This window comes from Hylaeus anthracinus, unplaced genomic scaffold (assembly GCF_026225885.1).
Source record: "Hylaeus anthracinus isolate JK02 unplaced genomic scaffold, UHH_iyHylAnth1.0_haploid 12000, whole genome shotgun sequence".
NCBI classification, from domain to species: domain Eukaryota; kingdom Metazoa; phylum Arthropoda; class Insecta; order Hymenoptera; family Colletidae; genus Hylaeus; species Hylaeus anthracinus.
In genome coordinates, this window is record NW_026534347.1 from 9,930,254 (window position 1) to 9,945,166 (window position 14,913).

Genomic DNA, 14,913 nt, shown 5'->3' on the forward strand with positions numbered 1-14,913 from the left:
ATATTACATTAATTCTATTAGAATAAATGTAATTAAAGTTGTAATATTTAAGAAAACATTCTCGAAAGCAAATGCTAGTCTATTAAATTTGAATAAAAAAGATACAAACACATTGGTTTGTAAAATTACAATTTAATTTATTTCCACGGGAATACAAAAAAAAACGTCATTTCTTAAAAATAAAATCATCTATACATATAATTTGCAAACGAAGGTCAAATTTAAATACTCTGAAATAGAGGACAAATTAAATAATTTTGTTTTTCTATAAACATTGTCAACTAAGATAATATTGCAATTAAGCTAATAATATATATCCCAGTAAAAATATAAATAGACTTAGCTGTGGGTATTCAAAATTTGTATTTTTATACAATAACCATTTCTTCTCTTAAAGCAGATGCAAGATCGGACTCTGAATCATTGCACAACAAGCTGACAACTTGATCACAGTTTAATACAAAATCAAAGGCACTACTGTATGTCAAAATTGTATTTTTTAATTCTTTAAGTTTTGTTATACCATGTTTATGAATTTTCAAATTTCTTCTTCTATATCTAACTGCTGTAATCATTTTATCTAAAGTATAATGTAACCATAAAATATTCGTGTATGGCTCAAATGTTTGCCAATTATTTCTGAAATAATTTATAGAAATAAGTATGTAATTTAAAATATACGGAAATTGTGTACATATGTTTCGAAATATTTGATACTCACTTGATCTTATCTCTCATCAAACGATATATTTCAAATTGATATTCACCCTGAGCTGTAAAAAGGCTAGGGTCTGATGCAAGATCATTAAATATACTACATTCCTGATAGGTTATTCTTGAAAGCGTAAAATCTATAATAGATACCTAAAACAAGAAATTTAATATCTGGATAATCTTTATAACTAATTGAAGTAAATCACTATATAATATTTGAATGTACCTTTACACCTTTACTAATTAATTTAACTTCTTTTTCTCCCAATTTATAATGTATATGAGATTCAGTCGTTGGAGATATTAATACGTTACCCCAATGTAGGTCTCTGTGTTCAAATTCAATAGCTTTCTCTGCAACTGCCAATGCTAATGCAGCCTACCAAACATTATAAGTATAATTACTACTACAATATAATTAAAATTAAATATGGCTGTTATTAAAAGAATTTAAAAACCTGTATGAATAAAATATAAGCTTCTTCCGCTGTAGGAAATACAAATGCTTCCAAATCTTGACCACCATGGCCGAGTTCTAGAACTATATACAATTGATCATCATTAAACATTGATGGGCAATCATTCTCTGAACGTTTCTCTTCGTCGTAAATATTCCAAAGTTTCACAAGCTTTTTCGGATATTCTCCCTTGAGACATTTAATATTTTTTACATTTACAAATCCATCAGTATTATATTTTGTATTAAATCTTAGATTATGTAATTCCCTGGAAACGTTTTTTTTTTAAACATTAATGTTATAGTTGATACCCTAATGTATTAGAATGATAATATTTAATTACATTGCAATAATAATTTCAGATAATATCTCATGAAATTTTTTTTGTGGTTCTCCATTAACATGAACATCGCCTTCTATGGGAATAATTTTTATAACAGTTTTTTTATCTTCGTATTCGTGAAGAAAAACTTCTCCATAAACGCCTTCCCCAATTTTCCGACAATATTCCAAGTAGCTACGAAAAGATCAATTGTATTAACTATGTTAACTGTATTAAATGTGTTATAACGTGTATTTACATTAGTATATACAATTAATTAATAAAGTTTGAAATGCTTAAATAAAAAAAGAAATTATATAAAATGTTCCTAATTCACTATATTGTACATTATTGATTAAGTATACGTACGAATCGGAAAAATATGTAGAAAATGATATATAATCTTTTTGTGAGCATTTTGTCAAGATAACTTCTTTTGCTGTTGAAATTGTATGTTCTTCACCAATTTCACCATCAACATCATCATTCTGAATGTTGCATACAGAAGATTTTCGTGGATCTGTATAAGAATATACATAATCATATTTATTCAAATAATACATTATCCATATATTAATACAAGATGAAAGAATAACTCACTACTTAATGTAATCCTTTGACTGTTTATAGGAACAATACCATAAACTTCAAGAAATGGAGCATCTTCTATGAGTTTTATAGTTTTATTAATTGGAACAACACGAACAGATATTCTTCTTGAAAGACGTCCAAGGCTAGTAGAATCACTGGTTCTACCTTTGTTATTACTCAACTCATGTTCATCTGTATTAATCGTTTCATTAATCACTTGTAATTCTTTGTCACTTCTAGTTTTTCTCATACAACTGTGTATAGCACCTACAAGTGTAAAAGTTCCAATAAACATTACTATTTTAGCAAAGAATCTGTTTTATTTTCTTATACAAAACTATGGGACCTACCCATTTATATGTGTATTTTTTCCATTTTTCTGTTCCTTTTTTTTGTAATAAAAAAATATACTATAATTTTTTTATACTATTAATGATTATAACAAATTTGTTGTATAATAGTATGTACAAAAAATGAAAAATATATAGCAAATAAAATGGATGTACATATATGTATATACGTATATGTATATAGATATATATATATATACACATATATAAATATATGTAGTCTAAAATGAAAAATAATGAAATGTTAATATTTCAGGTTAATAAATCTTGAAATAGAATTTTGTTGTCAAATATTTAAAAAAGAATGATATTCAAATGTTTTTATGTATAGTATTAAAAGGTTCTTTCATGGAATAATGTATCTATCACATAGTACAACCTTCATTAAATTTCTAATTCTTAATTAAAAATAATATTTAACATAAGCTTTTATTCATTCTATAATCACCTTGGTTTTGCATATTTAAAACATCCAGAACGATATCTTTCCATTTTTTACCTTTACCTACAGATAATCTATCCAAATTCGATTCATTTTGTATATTATTCAGAATTGATAAAGACCTTGCCCATGATTTGCCTGGCTTTAAATATATGGGTTTTTGTATTTTTACTGGTATAGTATGAATGTATGTTTCTATATTTTCTGTAGACTCCAACGTTCTCTTAGATAATTTAGATTTTTTAATTTCACTTGTTCTTTTCAGAGATATCTGATTTTCCTTAAGCTGCATACTATTACTGCCATCTTCTGAAATATCATCCATATCTAGCTCCCATTTACGGTATCGCTTTCTTTTTTTCGTAATTCTGATAGGATCTTCTAACCGGTTTAAAACTACATAAGGTTCCATTGCATTGCAACGACTGTCATCATTATTTATATGGGATTTGTTTGAACTTAATGTATGATTTTTGTCAAGTAGACTTTCAGTTTCTTTCATTGGGCACGTATTTTTGTTTTCAAGGTCTGTTCCTTCAGTTTCGACCCGAAATTCCACATCACCGGATGATGCACTAGAAATCATCAATTTAGCAGGAATAAACATTTCGTACAAATCTTCTTTCACGTCATCAAACTTAGTTTCTACTTTGCTATCTTCTACATTTAAAAGTGAATTTTTATTTAATTTAATGTAATCGGAATACATTTTATTGCTTAATTCCTTATTTATATCATCTAATATTACGTCACTGGCAGTTACTTTTGTTATATTAATTGCTGGTTTACATGATGATGTCTGAGTACTTCCATTAGTATCACTAAATAAGGACAGTGATCTGTTTACATCAATAGAAAAATTTAGGTGTTTTTTCTTTACCACATCTAACATTCGATGTTCCTGTATTAATTCAGGAGAGACATCTAATGTAATACTTTTTATTATTTCAGTTGTTAAAATATTTTTCACAGAGTCCAGTAATTTTTCACATGTTACTTGTGATAAGTGTTCTCCATGCTTAGGAGTATTATTACTAGTACAATTAAGTATAGCTAATGAATTAGTATTCTCCATTTTTATTTTCTCTGATTGATCTAAATTATAGTTTCTAAATTTGGATGTATTTGTCACACAAGTGGGCAATAATTCAATCTTTTCTTTAATTAGACTTTTTTTTGATGTACCTGATTTGATCCCACACGAATCTTCATTTATTTGTTGAAATTCTAGAGAAACTAAATTATTTTTACTATTTACACTAGTTGGGATACTATCTATGTTTGTTACAGACTCATTTAATTTTTCAGAATATGTGATAGGAATTGGTGATACAGCAATTACATGAGACAATATTTTTACTGGTCTACCAATAGGTGTACTGCTAATAACATTTCCACATGTTTTATTGGAAGACCATCGCTTCGTATCTGAGGATATTTCTAATTGTTCCATTTTTACAAAACAGTGTTTTACATTTTTATTATCATGTTCTGTATTGTCAATGTTTGTTTTAGTAATTTCAGTATGTTTTAATGATTTATCAGTTTTTAATATATTTTTGTGCATCCCTTTTGTAAAATTATTTTCATCATTATTATTCTTCTGTTCTAATATATTCAACTTATCCAAAGTTACAGAACATGGCACTATTTTTAAACTTTTGTTGGAACTTGAGTTTAATATATTGCTATTTTTATTATTTTTTCTAAAGGCATATTTGTTATTAGCTTTTTTATTTGGGCCTTTGTTATACTTATTATGACAATCCTTTTTCTCAGAGATATCCATGTGAGAATCTAAATTTATAGAATCAATGTTCGTGTTACTGGATGTTGTTTTCTTATTGTTTCTTGCTTTACGCAATTTATATTTTTTGTATGATTTATTCTTTTTCACCTGCTGATAGAAATACAAACAATTAAACAATTTTCTCTTACTTATAATATTAATCAATTATAATCTTACTCTACTACTACTTTAAAAAAGCTCACCTCAGACTTTTTATTCTTTTGAGATTCTGATACATCCCTTCTTAATATTATTTTTGTCTTTGTTTGCATTTTAGACTTGTTACATTGTACTTTCTGTTTTGAAACAGGTTTTATGTCATCATCAGGTAACTTTATATCATTGTATAAGAAACATTTATAATGAACTTGTTCTTCAGATATACTACTACTAGAATTAGAACTACTATCTGTATTGTTATGTTTTGCTGTAGCATTGTACGTTTTAAGTGACTGTGTTTGAGTTCTGTAAAAAGAAAAACAAATCAGAATTTAAACATATATTTGAAAATAATAACAAAATTGCATACTTCGTATTTTTAACAAGTCTGTCAAACGTTGTTTCAAAAGGATCATAAAATATAGAATCATTGTTACTTAATTCTTTTTTTATTGAACTGTTATTAATGGTTGCAGTGGAAATATGTATTTTTTGCATTGGAATTATTCTTTCTTCACATTTCTTCCTCCCATAAGTACGAATCGGCACTTTACAATTCATTTCGACTTCTTTACAGTGCCAATAAGAATTGTCGTCCTTCTTTTGTGAACAGGTTGGGTAAAAAACTGAATTCAGAAACATGCATTTTAATTTCGAACACAACCTAAATAATACGGTTTATTTTATCACTACCTTGGTGAAGAACGGGCTGAAGTAGCAGTCTAGTGACTCACGTGTTCAACAGAAAATCCCCAATGATCAGTGATCATTGACTGACATGTCCACTGAAATCATCCAAGTTGCTCGATGTTTTCCTAATCACGTGGTTAACCTCTATTATACTCTTACGAATTCTTATGTTTTTTATGATTTGCTTTATAAAATGGATTCAGGTGACAACTTTGATGTTTACGTTGGTTGTAAATCTGGAGTCTTCAAAGGTAATTTTAAGTCTTTATTTTAAATTAATACGTTTTTGTAGTTAATTAAACTTCTTAATGTCTTCATATACGTGTATAGGTTAACTGCAAAAAATGTTTTTTGTTTTTATTAATACTAGTTTAACAGAGAGTGAACATTTATAATTCATTATGAAATCTATTAATTCAATTTTACTGAAAACACTTTTTATTTATAGGTGTAAAAATAGCTAAAAAGGAATGTGTAATGCAAAACATACAAAACTTGGTGTCCATAACGGATGACGACGAAGTCACGACAATGTCCTGGGGTGATGACGAAGAAAAGGAAATTTTAATCGCCTGTGGAGTAAAAGGGACTAGGAGGTTATATATAATAAGTAATTTTTCAGCTGAAGTAAAGTTGAATTTGCCATCTGTGATGACTTATCGTAATAGCTTCTACTTTTCAGTGTGAAAGTTTATGATACAAAGTGTTCAACATTTACATGTTCATTTTTTACTGATATTGGAAAAGGAAAGATCAATGGCATATCACGGTACAATGGGTAAGTAATGACTGTTGTAAACACTAAAATTGTCTTAATTTTGTATATGTTTCTTTAGAGCAATTTTGACTGCAGTACATTCAGGAGAAGTGAAATTATGGAGGTTTGAAAAGGAACATGAAATTCTGATAAATGCTGGTGAAAATTTAAATAGAATGCGTCATTCTAAAACAAATAAAAACATAATTGCAACTGGTGGCTATGAGCATAGGCTACAATTATTTGACTTAGAGAAACAGAGACAAATATTTTTAGAAAAAAATCAACCTAATGATTGGTTACAATTAAAGGTTCCTATTTGGATTTCTGATATAGATTTTCTTCCTACTACAGAACAGATTGTTGCAGTTAGTAAATATGGGCATGTAAGATATTCATTATACATATACTAACATTTTCTATTATAAGAGATGGAAGTTTTTATATTGAGATAATAAATTAATAAATATTGAACATTGTAAGGTACGATTGTATGATCCAAAGACACAACGAAGACCTGTCATCAATTTAGAAGTAGAAGGTGAAGCCTTAACAACATTAACCGTGACACCAAGAGAAAAGTAAGTATATTGTATACATTGTATATTAAATCATATTTATCAGAGATGGGCAAAATCCTGACAAGATTTCGCCCAATTCTAATATACATAGTGATATAAATACAAAGTGAATCATGTTATTTGTATTTCAGGCAAATTATAGTGGGTTCTGGGAAAGGTAAAATGAACCTTGTAGATCTAAGGAAACCAGCTAAAGTATTAAATACTTACAAAGGATTTGCTGGTGGTATAACTGGACTAGCTTGCAGTACAAGCGAACCTTACGTTGTTAGCGTTAGTTTAGATCGATATTTAAGAATACACCACATCGATACTAAACAGTTACTAAAAAAGGTAAAAGTAGTAGTTACATTAACAAATTAATTTTGAAGTTGCTCTACAAAAAAGATTTATTTTAATACTATATTCCTAACGTTTATATATTAATATTTGTTTTATACTACAGGTTTATTTAACATCGAAGATATCGTGTATGTTGTTGCATTCAGGATTTTCGTTACCAACAGAAATTGAAACTGACAAAGATGTACAAATATGTAACAATAGCTCGGACTCGAGCATCAAAGGGCAAAAAAATGAGGCAGATAAACCAGATAACGATGTAGAATATGACATGTTATTTGAGAAGATGCCTGTTATTCTAAGTAATAAAGAGGATAGAAAATCAATTGAACGAAAGCGAAGGAAAACAAAAGAAAGTTCGTCAGATGAAGAAATTGTAAGTATTTAAGTAGTATTCTTTTCAATTTGTATAAAAATCTTAATAAATGGTAAAAAATAATGATTCTAAATTATACTTTCAACATATAGATATCTTCAAAGTTTACAAGGAGAAAAGAGAAATTAGAAAAAAATTGTAAGAAAACAAAATCGAAGCAGTCAAAACATACATAAAGTCATTAGTCAATATGAACACTACTACAGTTCTCTTGATATAACGCAAATACACCTTTAGGAACAGAAAATTCTTCCATAGAATTTATTATATAAAAAATCTCTTCCATGCATCAGTCTACGCATAGTCTGTCACTCTACAGTGAAGAGGATGTTAGCCACGCGGCGTTATATCAAGAGTCTACTGTATATTTAGATTAAGAAAAACTGAAACTGTCACGTATTTTTGTAATAAGTTTGTTTATAAAGTTCGAATAAATATTTATATCTTAAAATGCAGAGTATCGAATAATTTCAATTAATCCACGAAGTATAATCGCCAGGCGCTTCTAAAAAACAGGGATAACAAATCAAACAAAAATGATTACGAACAATAAAGTAAAATGTTTCTGTTACGATGTATTTTGTCAATCAGCAATTCGTTTTTCATTTGTAACTTACATATATGAGGGACATGAATAATACGCTAATCGTTTTTGCCCTGAATATACAGTACTGAAACGCGACTAAGTGTACTGCCTAATTATTCGATTAATTCTTTATTGTACAATTTATTCTTAATACCTTGTCTATATATTGTTTTGGTTCGCAAATGCAGCGTACGCCGAGTGCAATGGTTTCTCAAGTACAATAACTACCGCTGTCTGTTTTCTGTCAGGGTTATTTAAATTGTGCTTTCGATACAATTGTGATATTGAAATCGGGTGCGCTGCAGGATGTAGGCTACTGTAATTTTTTTTTTACGTCTAAAAACTAGAAAAAGTGAACGTGACAACTCGCAAAGTTGAAACGCATTTTGTACTAAAAGGAAATATAATGTTCGCAGCTACAGCACACTAAATCTTATTCGACTATATTCTTTCAGCTGTACAAAAATCATTGTCCACTACGCCTCTTGTTAATTAATACTAATGCAAACATGCTTTATCCTGACTGCGCTTACATCTGAAATGGAATATTTATTCTTATCCTCGTAAAACGTACCTAGGAATAAATTTACTAAATTACAGGCACTGTCCCCTTCAAGATCAAGTGGTGGTTTTACCCATATTTCTACAGAGAAAATGGAACTTCGCGCCAAAAAGGAAAATACATTCCTTGGCACAAAGGCCATTTATATACAAATTTTCACATTTAGATGTAACATGCAGATGTCTGCACAATTCTTAATTCCATCTCTTTGATGCAGTAAGCGTAGAACAAAGATCTGTTTTGAGGCGAAACAGTTTCTTTTAATTGATCGCGTTTGTACAGGAATGCCTTCTGCCATTCATTTTGTAATTCGTTATTGAAATAGTATCAACGTTGAGTGGAGTATACGTTTTACACAATTATCGTCCACTTCTCAAATAGAATTCGATACGGGTGCTTTCTCTGTTCATATGACATGATTACATAGATTAGATGAAAACTTAGGTTCGACATGATAAATATTTACGATAAACAATCTATGTAGTTTCCAAAATTATTTTCTTCCGATTAATACCTATAAAAATTAATAATAATGTAAAATTTAATTACAAAACTTTCCTTTTACATTTTACGTGACGTCAATTATACCGTCATAAATAATTACGTAATGTACAGAATTTGGTCAGAGATCACATAAAAACGCCAATATGTTCCTTACACTTCCATTTCCGTTTCTTTTTCCTACATGAAAATTTGCCAGCAAAGTAGTTAATTTCTAAAAACCTCACGTAAAGCAGATACAAACAAAATATAAGTATTTAAAAGAAGTACAATTAAATTAAATTATATATACACACAAATCTATAATAAATGTAACATGAATATGTTCAAAATCAAACTGTTTCGTAAGTAACTTGAATAAAGTACTGCTGATACTTCTAGAAATTTAAAGCATCGATTAAGATTGGTGGCAGCACGTATTCAATATAAGGAAAAGTTGTTTCCATTTTCCATGCTTTGTAGGCCTGTCACTTAATATGTAACAATATTGTATGAAATACATAAAACAATGACGTATAAATTCAATGACAGATTATAGGTTAGATTCATGTAAAGTAATGGCTTCCTGTACTTGAATATTTCTCGAAGATGCACAGAAGCTTGAACGATAACACAATTTTTTAACATTTTAATTATTATTTTACTGTTTATTATTTGTTACACGCACACTAATTTCATTTGATAGCTAAATCATAGTCGGTCGTTCATGTAAAATCAAAAGCACCATGTTTCTTTTCCTGTATCGCATGCTGTGCAATTGTTTCAAATTGAATTATTTATTATGCACATCAGTTGTTGATGTTCAAACATCTAACTGCGACAGTTCCACAGGCGAAAAGCTGTTTTAATAAACAAGCATACAGGATATACATATTTAGAGACTTTTGTTTAAAACTGTAATATTCGTTTATGTCGGAGAAAAGCGTGGAAGGTCTCTGTAAAAACGGGGTCCATATTTATTAATTATGGAGCACTCTTCGATATACCACTACAAAGTTTCGTGTCATCCAGACACATCTCTAAACTATTTCAGGTAAATAAAGTAAGTTATTTCATAATCTTTGATCTCAATTAAAATACAAGGTTTCAGTGTAAGAAGAGCACAGCAGCATTATATAAATGTAAAGGACGAAACAGCTATTTGTTTCCTTGAAACTCTTTTGAAACATTCCCAGTATACGGTAGCAGAAAGGGTGTCGAGAATTCATACCCTGAGCAGTTAATGGCGTAGCGATCGTGCCTGGCAAGAAGCTCGAACGTTTATGTTGAGTAGCATTTGTACCATAAAAAAATTAAGCTTTCTCAACTTTATACATTATACAGCATTGCATTATTGTTTGTCGCGTCCAGTGAAATTCGTTCATCATTCTCGTACTCGCCGAGATTTTATTTACTTCCGGTAACCGTTACTTTTCTGACGTAAACGAGCATACAACAATGTTTCATATGTTTTTCATAAATTCTTAAGCATGGGTAACGCGAGCGTTAAGAATAGGTGAAAAACACATGCTTATCCGTTTGTTACTTGCTGCTGTTGCACTGCAAAATTTGAACTTTACAGTGAGTAAACCAGTCACAATTTCATGCCTAATAGCATGTTAAGGTGATATTGCCTCATTCTCCCCCTGACACGGTTACTTCCCTCCATGCAGGTTCTTGAGACTGGTTTACTAAAGTAGATTGAGGTTCAGAAATATCTGACGCTGCTGGACTCAGCGGTGGACTAGGTGTCGCGGGTGCCTCTTCGGATTGGTTTACGTCAGCTGCATCTTGTTCAGCTTCTTGTTCACCATCAGGGAGAGAAGCTTCCGACTGCACAGAACTCGGAGCCTTTGATACAGAATCCTGTGCTCTTAACGATATAGAACTATTTTTATTGCTACTGCCATCTTCACCTATAAACAAACATTTAATTGTTATTTTGATCTATATGTCTCTAATTAACGTGATGCAATTTTAAAACGGTATTCTTACCACAAGGCCTAAGAACGAGGTAGAAGAGTAAATCGGATAGAGAAATTATACCAATCACTTTATCATCTTCATCAACCACTACTAGCCTATGGACCTAAAAAATATCAATATATATATATATAATTTAATTTGACACGTAACAATTATTTTGCTCAATAATACGTACACCTTTAATAATAATAATTAGAGAATACTGTACCTCTGCCCTAACAATTCTTTCCATAACAGTAAACAGAGTCTCATCTAATTTACAACTTTGAACTCCTTCAAACCACTCATTTCGATGCTCATTTGCTTCTCGTAATGAAACATCTAAGTTGTTATATGTTTTTTCAGCAGCTAAATTCTGAAAAAGAGAAAAAAAGTTTCTTTAAAGATTGACAACGATAAATCAACAAACGTGATAATTAAATCACGAAATCTACTTACAATAACATCAAACTTCGAATATATGTTAACCAACTTTCCTTCGGCATCGATAATTGGTAATGCTGAAACTCTCCTTTCGACAAATTTCTTGAGTGCTAAAATTATGCTAGTTTCTTCCGTCGCCGTTTCTATATTATCAAACGAACCTATCCTTAACTCTCTCAATGTTTTATTTGTGAACGATGGTTTTGGTAGCTCGTGAATCTGACATTAAATTATTATTATTATTATTATTATAACACAAATCTTCTGGTAAATAATTTTTTACTTATACAATTTCTATAATTTCTACTCACATAAAGGAAGAGGAACCTAAGTATTCGTTTGTGTGTCAGGATATAGAGAACATTTCCAGTATCTGGGTCTATCACAGGCAAACGATGAATTCGATTGTGAATTAAAGTTTTAATGGCCTCATACAATGATGCATCTGGGCTGATGCTCACTAATGGATGCACCTGATCTTTCAAGACTTCTAAAATAATGAAATATAAAACATGTTTATATTAATAAAATTATGAGAAGAATCTAATAATAGTGTGTTTGTATTTTCTGTCATACATTAAAATGTCTATTAAATCAACATATTTACTTCTCCATGTATCTAACTCGTGTTCTTCTAATTCATCCATTGTTACAGATGGGCTGGTGTAGTACATCTGCAGAATTTTTATAAAATCTGTTATAGTTAACATCCCGATAAATTCTTGTCTTGCACTGTCCCATAGTGGTGCAGCTCTCACACCTGCACAAAAAAAAACCATTGTTAATAAAATATGCGACATATAAATATATTTGTATGTGTAATAAAGAGAAAGGCAATTTTGCAATCTGAAACAAGCCTTCATGTACGTTTAGATTGTCTGATATGAAATTATCTTCAGAATATTAATAGGTAAGTGAATGAACAAAACACATCATAAAAATATAGACAATTCTCTGCAACCCTTGTTATAATTGTATATTGAATTATTGAATTATTGAAAAATTATACTACATTGAAACAAAATTAACAAAATTTGAAGATATTGATAGAAATTTATGGTAAAGATGTCATAAAACTGATTTAATATTTACCGTTGTAAACAAGAGCGAAGAAGGCCTTCTTGACAAGGAGATGCGTGTCGAAAACAACCAATTTGGCACTGGTAGGTATTAGGTCGTAACATTTGTGAAATTTGAAGAACTTGACGAAGATCTGTGATTCGTCCTCCTCTGAAAGTCCAAACAGTTCACAGTAGAGTAATGCTTTATGGTTTCGACGAAGCATTTTTGTCTTTTCTTTGTTTTCTAACGATGTCACAATGTCCTTGCGAGTTTACACGTTATCTTGCAAAACTATTTGTACTTTGCATAACAAGATAGGGGATCGATTCATCGATGCCCCTATTCTGTCCGTTCAGACGTTCGCACTTTATTGTTTCTAATGTCGAAACACTCTTTCCTTCTTCAATTTCTCACAAAAATTATCGAGCCTGACAGGATGACCGTCGAACCGGGTTTTGTGACCTTGCGTTGGGATAGGTTATGGCGATGTATTCACTGGCGTCGAATCACGAATTTTGGCGCTACTTTCGAACAATGCAAGCAAATCCCTTCTATTCACCGAAGCTCTCATAATCAATGTTTTTTACCGCGGAGGTTGCGAAAGGAAACTTTCAATATAGGAAACGTGGATAACTTGAATGTTTGTTTGCATTAATTATTAATATATCGATCGTTGACGTTTAATTTAATTTTGTACGTGTTATTTTAATCTCTTCATTGACGTATTGCTTTGTATCGATGATAAAATTAAAATTCTAATAGATGTTGACTTATAGAATTTAACAAATTTGTTAAGACTTGGTGTCACATATCATTGGGGAATTTAATTGTAAGTATTAACTAACGAGGATAAAATTTTATAAATTTTCAATGATGAGAAAAATGTTCAACAAAGTAGTCGTTTAATAAATAGTTATTACGTGTAGAAATTATTTCTGTGCTTTTCTAAAGTAAATTACCATTTATTCATAGAGAAAACTTTTATTTATATATGATGAGAACACACAGCTTTAAAACCTTCACTCAGTCACACATTTCAAGGGAGCACATACACTTGTAAAAACAAAATGCCAAGTAAATATTTCTAATTAAACTAGAGTTATGAATGTACAGTGGGTGTAGAAAGTATTCGTACACCGATCAATTTCTCAAAAAACTTTTGTGTAAAATTGTAATTTATTAACTTATTTTTTATAAACAATGGCATTCTACATATCCTCAGAAGTCTCTAAGATAGATATAGTCCAAACAACATTTACTAGTTAATATAATTCGTGAAATTAACAAGAAATAAACAATTAATCGATAGAAATATCGAAGCAATAAGTATTCGGAAAACTGTTTAAAAGTACTTTACTGGAAATTTGATGTTTTCTAATTCGTACGGAGCAATAAACTAATGTGTTTACGTTACAAACTCTGCTGCAAATGGTTCGTCGTAAGAATCGTACAGATACTTATTGCTTCTATACTTTTACCCACTTTTCGCATTTATTTTGTTAATATCACAAATTATATCAACTATTAAATGTTGTTTGGACTATATCTATCTTAGAGACTTCCGAGAATATGTAAAATATCATTGATTATAAAAAAGGAAGTTAAGAAACTACAATTTCACAGAAAAGTTTTTTGGGAAATTGATCGGTGTACGAATACATTCCACACCCACTGTATGAATATAAAGGCATAGAATTAATTTCTACGCCTAATATTTGTTCGAATTCTTCCATTAGAGGTCCCTGTTATTTCAACCTGGATAAATGGCGATAATATGGGTCACAAGTACTTAATCAAACGTTCTCACGAAGGGTGGTTATGTTATGCAACGTTGAAATGAGCCCCATTGGATGATCGATTACACGCGGCGACGAGAGAATCACTTTATAACCTGCTCAAATGACATGAATTTTTCATCGACTAATTCGTTGACAGGTACATCGGTAAACTAATGACTCGACCTATTAGATCATCGCATCAGTTCGTGTCACTAATTATCCTGCTATTGAAATTAATATTTGGAACATATTTTTAAATGTTATGTTGATTAAGAGAACAAATCATACATTTGAAGAGCCTTTTTCATTCTTTTTTAATTATTATTTGGAGCGAACATGGGTAGTAGGTAATTTATTTAACTTTTTCTAAGTGAAATTCAATTATCTTAAAGATTTATTTAGGACATTTTCTTAAATTGTTACAAGTAACGAATATATATATATATATATATATATATATATATA

At 30.0% G+C, this 14,913-nt stretch overlaps 3 protein-coding genes across 6 annotated transcripts in view; 1 reads left to right on the forward strand and 2 right to left on the reverse strand.

Moving 5' to 3' along the window:
• Positions 1-115: 115 nt before the first annotated feature.
• Positions 116-5,689, reverse strand: LOC128890400 (uncharacterized). Of its 4 annotated transcripts, none has more exons than XM_054148854.1 (11): positions 5,560-5,689; positions 5,196-5,451; positions 4,870-5,131; positions 2,884-4,777; positions 2,095-2,352; positions 1,864-2,014; positions 1,516-1,689; positions 1,173-1,440; positions 941-1,093; positions 722-864; positions 116-639 (listed from the first exon to the last, which is right to left on the reverse strand). In XM_054148854.1, the coding sequence occupies exons 2-11, from the start codon at positions 5,384-5,386 to the stop codon at positions 369-371; spliced, it is 3,765 nt and encodes a 1,254-aa protein (XP_054004829.1). In that variant the 5' UTR covers positions 5,387-5,451; positions 5,560-5,689; the 3' UTR covers positions 116-368. The 4 variants fall into 4 exon arrangements, with proteins under 4 accessions (XP_054004829.1, XP_054004827.1, XP_054004828.1 ...); XM_054148852.1 differs by having other exon boundaries at positions 5,196-5,489; positions 5,560-5,685; XM_054148853.1 differs by lacking the exon at positions 5,560-5,689 and having other exon boundaries at positions 2,884-4,774; positions 5,196-5,512.
• On the forward strand, positions 5,601-8,342 carry LOC128890415 (WD repeat-containing protein 74). The gene is made up of 8 exons (XM_054148878.1): positions 5,601-5,766; positions 5,964-6,111; positions 6,198-6,293; positions 6,352-6,658; positions 6,756-6,853; positions 6,985-7,186; positions 7,299-7,571; positions 7,664-8,342. The coding sequence occupies exons 1-8, from the start codon at positions 5,604-5,606 to the stop codon at positions 7,745-7,747; spliced, it is 1,371 nt and encodes a 456-aa protein (XP_054004853.1). The 5' UTR covers positions 5,601-5,603; the 3' UTR covers positions 7,748-8,342.
• Positions 8,116-14,913, reverse strand: part of LOC128890401 (dentin sialophosphoprotein) — a 186,504-nt gene continuing 179,706 nt past the window's right edge. The window contains exons 10-16 of the mRNA XM_054148855.1: positions 12,701-12,838; positions 12,216-12,368; positions 11,920-12,098; positions 11,624-11,827; positions 11,394-11,540; positions 11,195-11,288; positions 8,116-11,115 (exon numbers count right to left, since the gene is read on the reverse strand). Of these exons, the coding sequence (XP_054004830.1) occupies positions 10,835-11,115; positions 11,195-11,288; positions 11,394-11,540; positions 11,624-11,827; positions 11,920-12,098; positions 12,216-12,368; positions 12,701-12,838 (1,196 nt within the window). The 3' untranslated portion in view covers positions 8,116-10,834. The remainder of the gene's footprint in view (positions 11,116-11,194; positions 11,289-11,393; positions 11,541-11,623; positions 11,828-11,919; positions 12,099-12,215; positions 12,369-12,700; positions 12,839-14,913) is intronic.

What these genes read in the sequence shown, in the direction of transcription:
- LOC128890400 (XM_054148852.1), bottom strand. Translation starts at nt 5,467, where the DNA reads ATGTTTCTGAATTCAGTTTTTTACCCAACCTGTTCACAAAAGAAGGAC. An exon ending in TTTAAATATGCAAAACCAAG is followed by an intron (nt 2,353 to 2,883) that starts GTGATTATAGAA and finishes TTACACTTGTAG; the next exon opens with GTGCTATACACAGTTGTATG. An exon ending in TAATTAGTAAAGGTGTAAAG is followed by an intron (nt 865 to 940) that starts GTACATTCAAAT and finishes TTCTTGTTTTAG; the next exon opens with GTATCTATTATAGATTTTAC.
- LOC128890415 (XM_054148878.1), top strand. Translation starts at nt 5,604, where the DNA reads ATGTCCACTGAAATCATCCAAGTTGCTCGATGTTTTCCTAATCACGTG. An exon ending in CAGTTAGTAAATATGGGCAT is followed by an intron (nt 6,659 to 6,755) that starts GTAAGATATTCA and finishes GAACATTGTAAG; the next exon opens with GTACGATTGTATGATCCAAA. An exon ending in CTAAACAGTTACTAAAAAAG is followed by an intron (nt 7,187 to 7,298) that starts GTAAAAGTAGTA and finishes TTTATACTACAG; the next exon opens with GTTTATTTAACATCGAAGAT.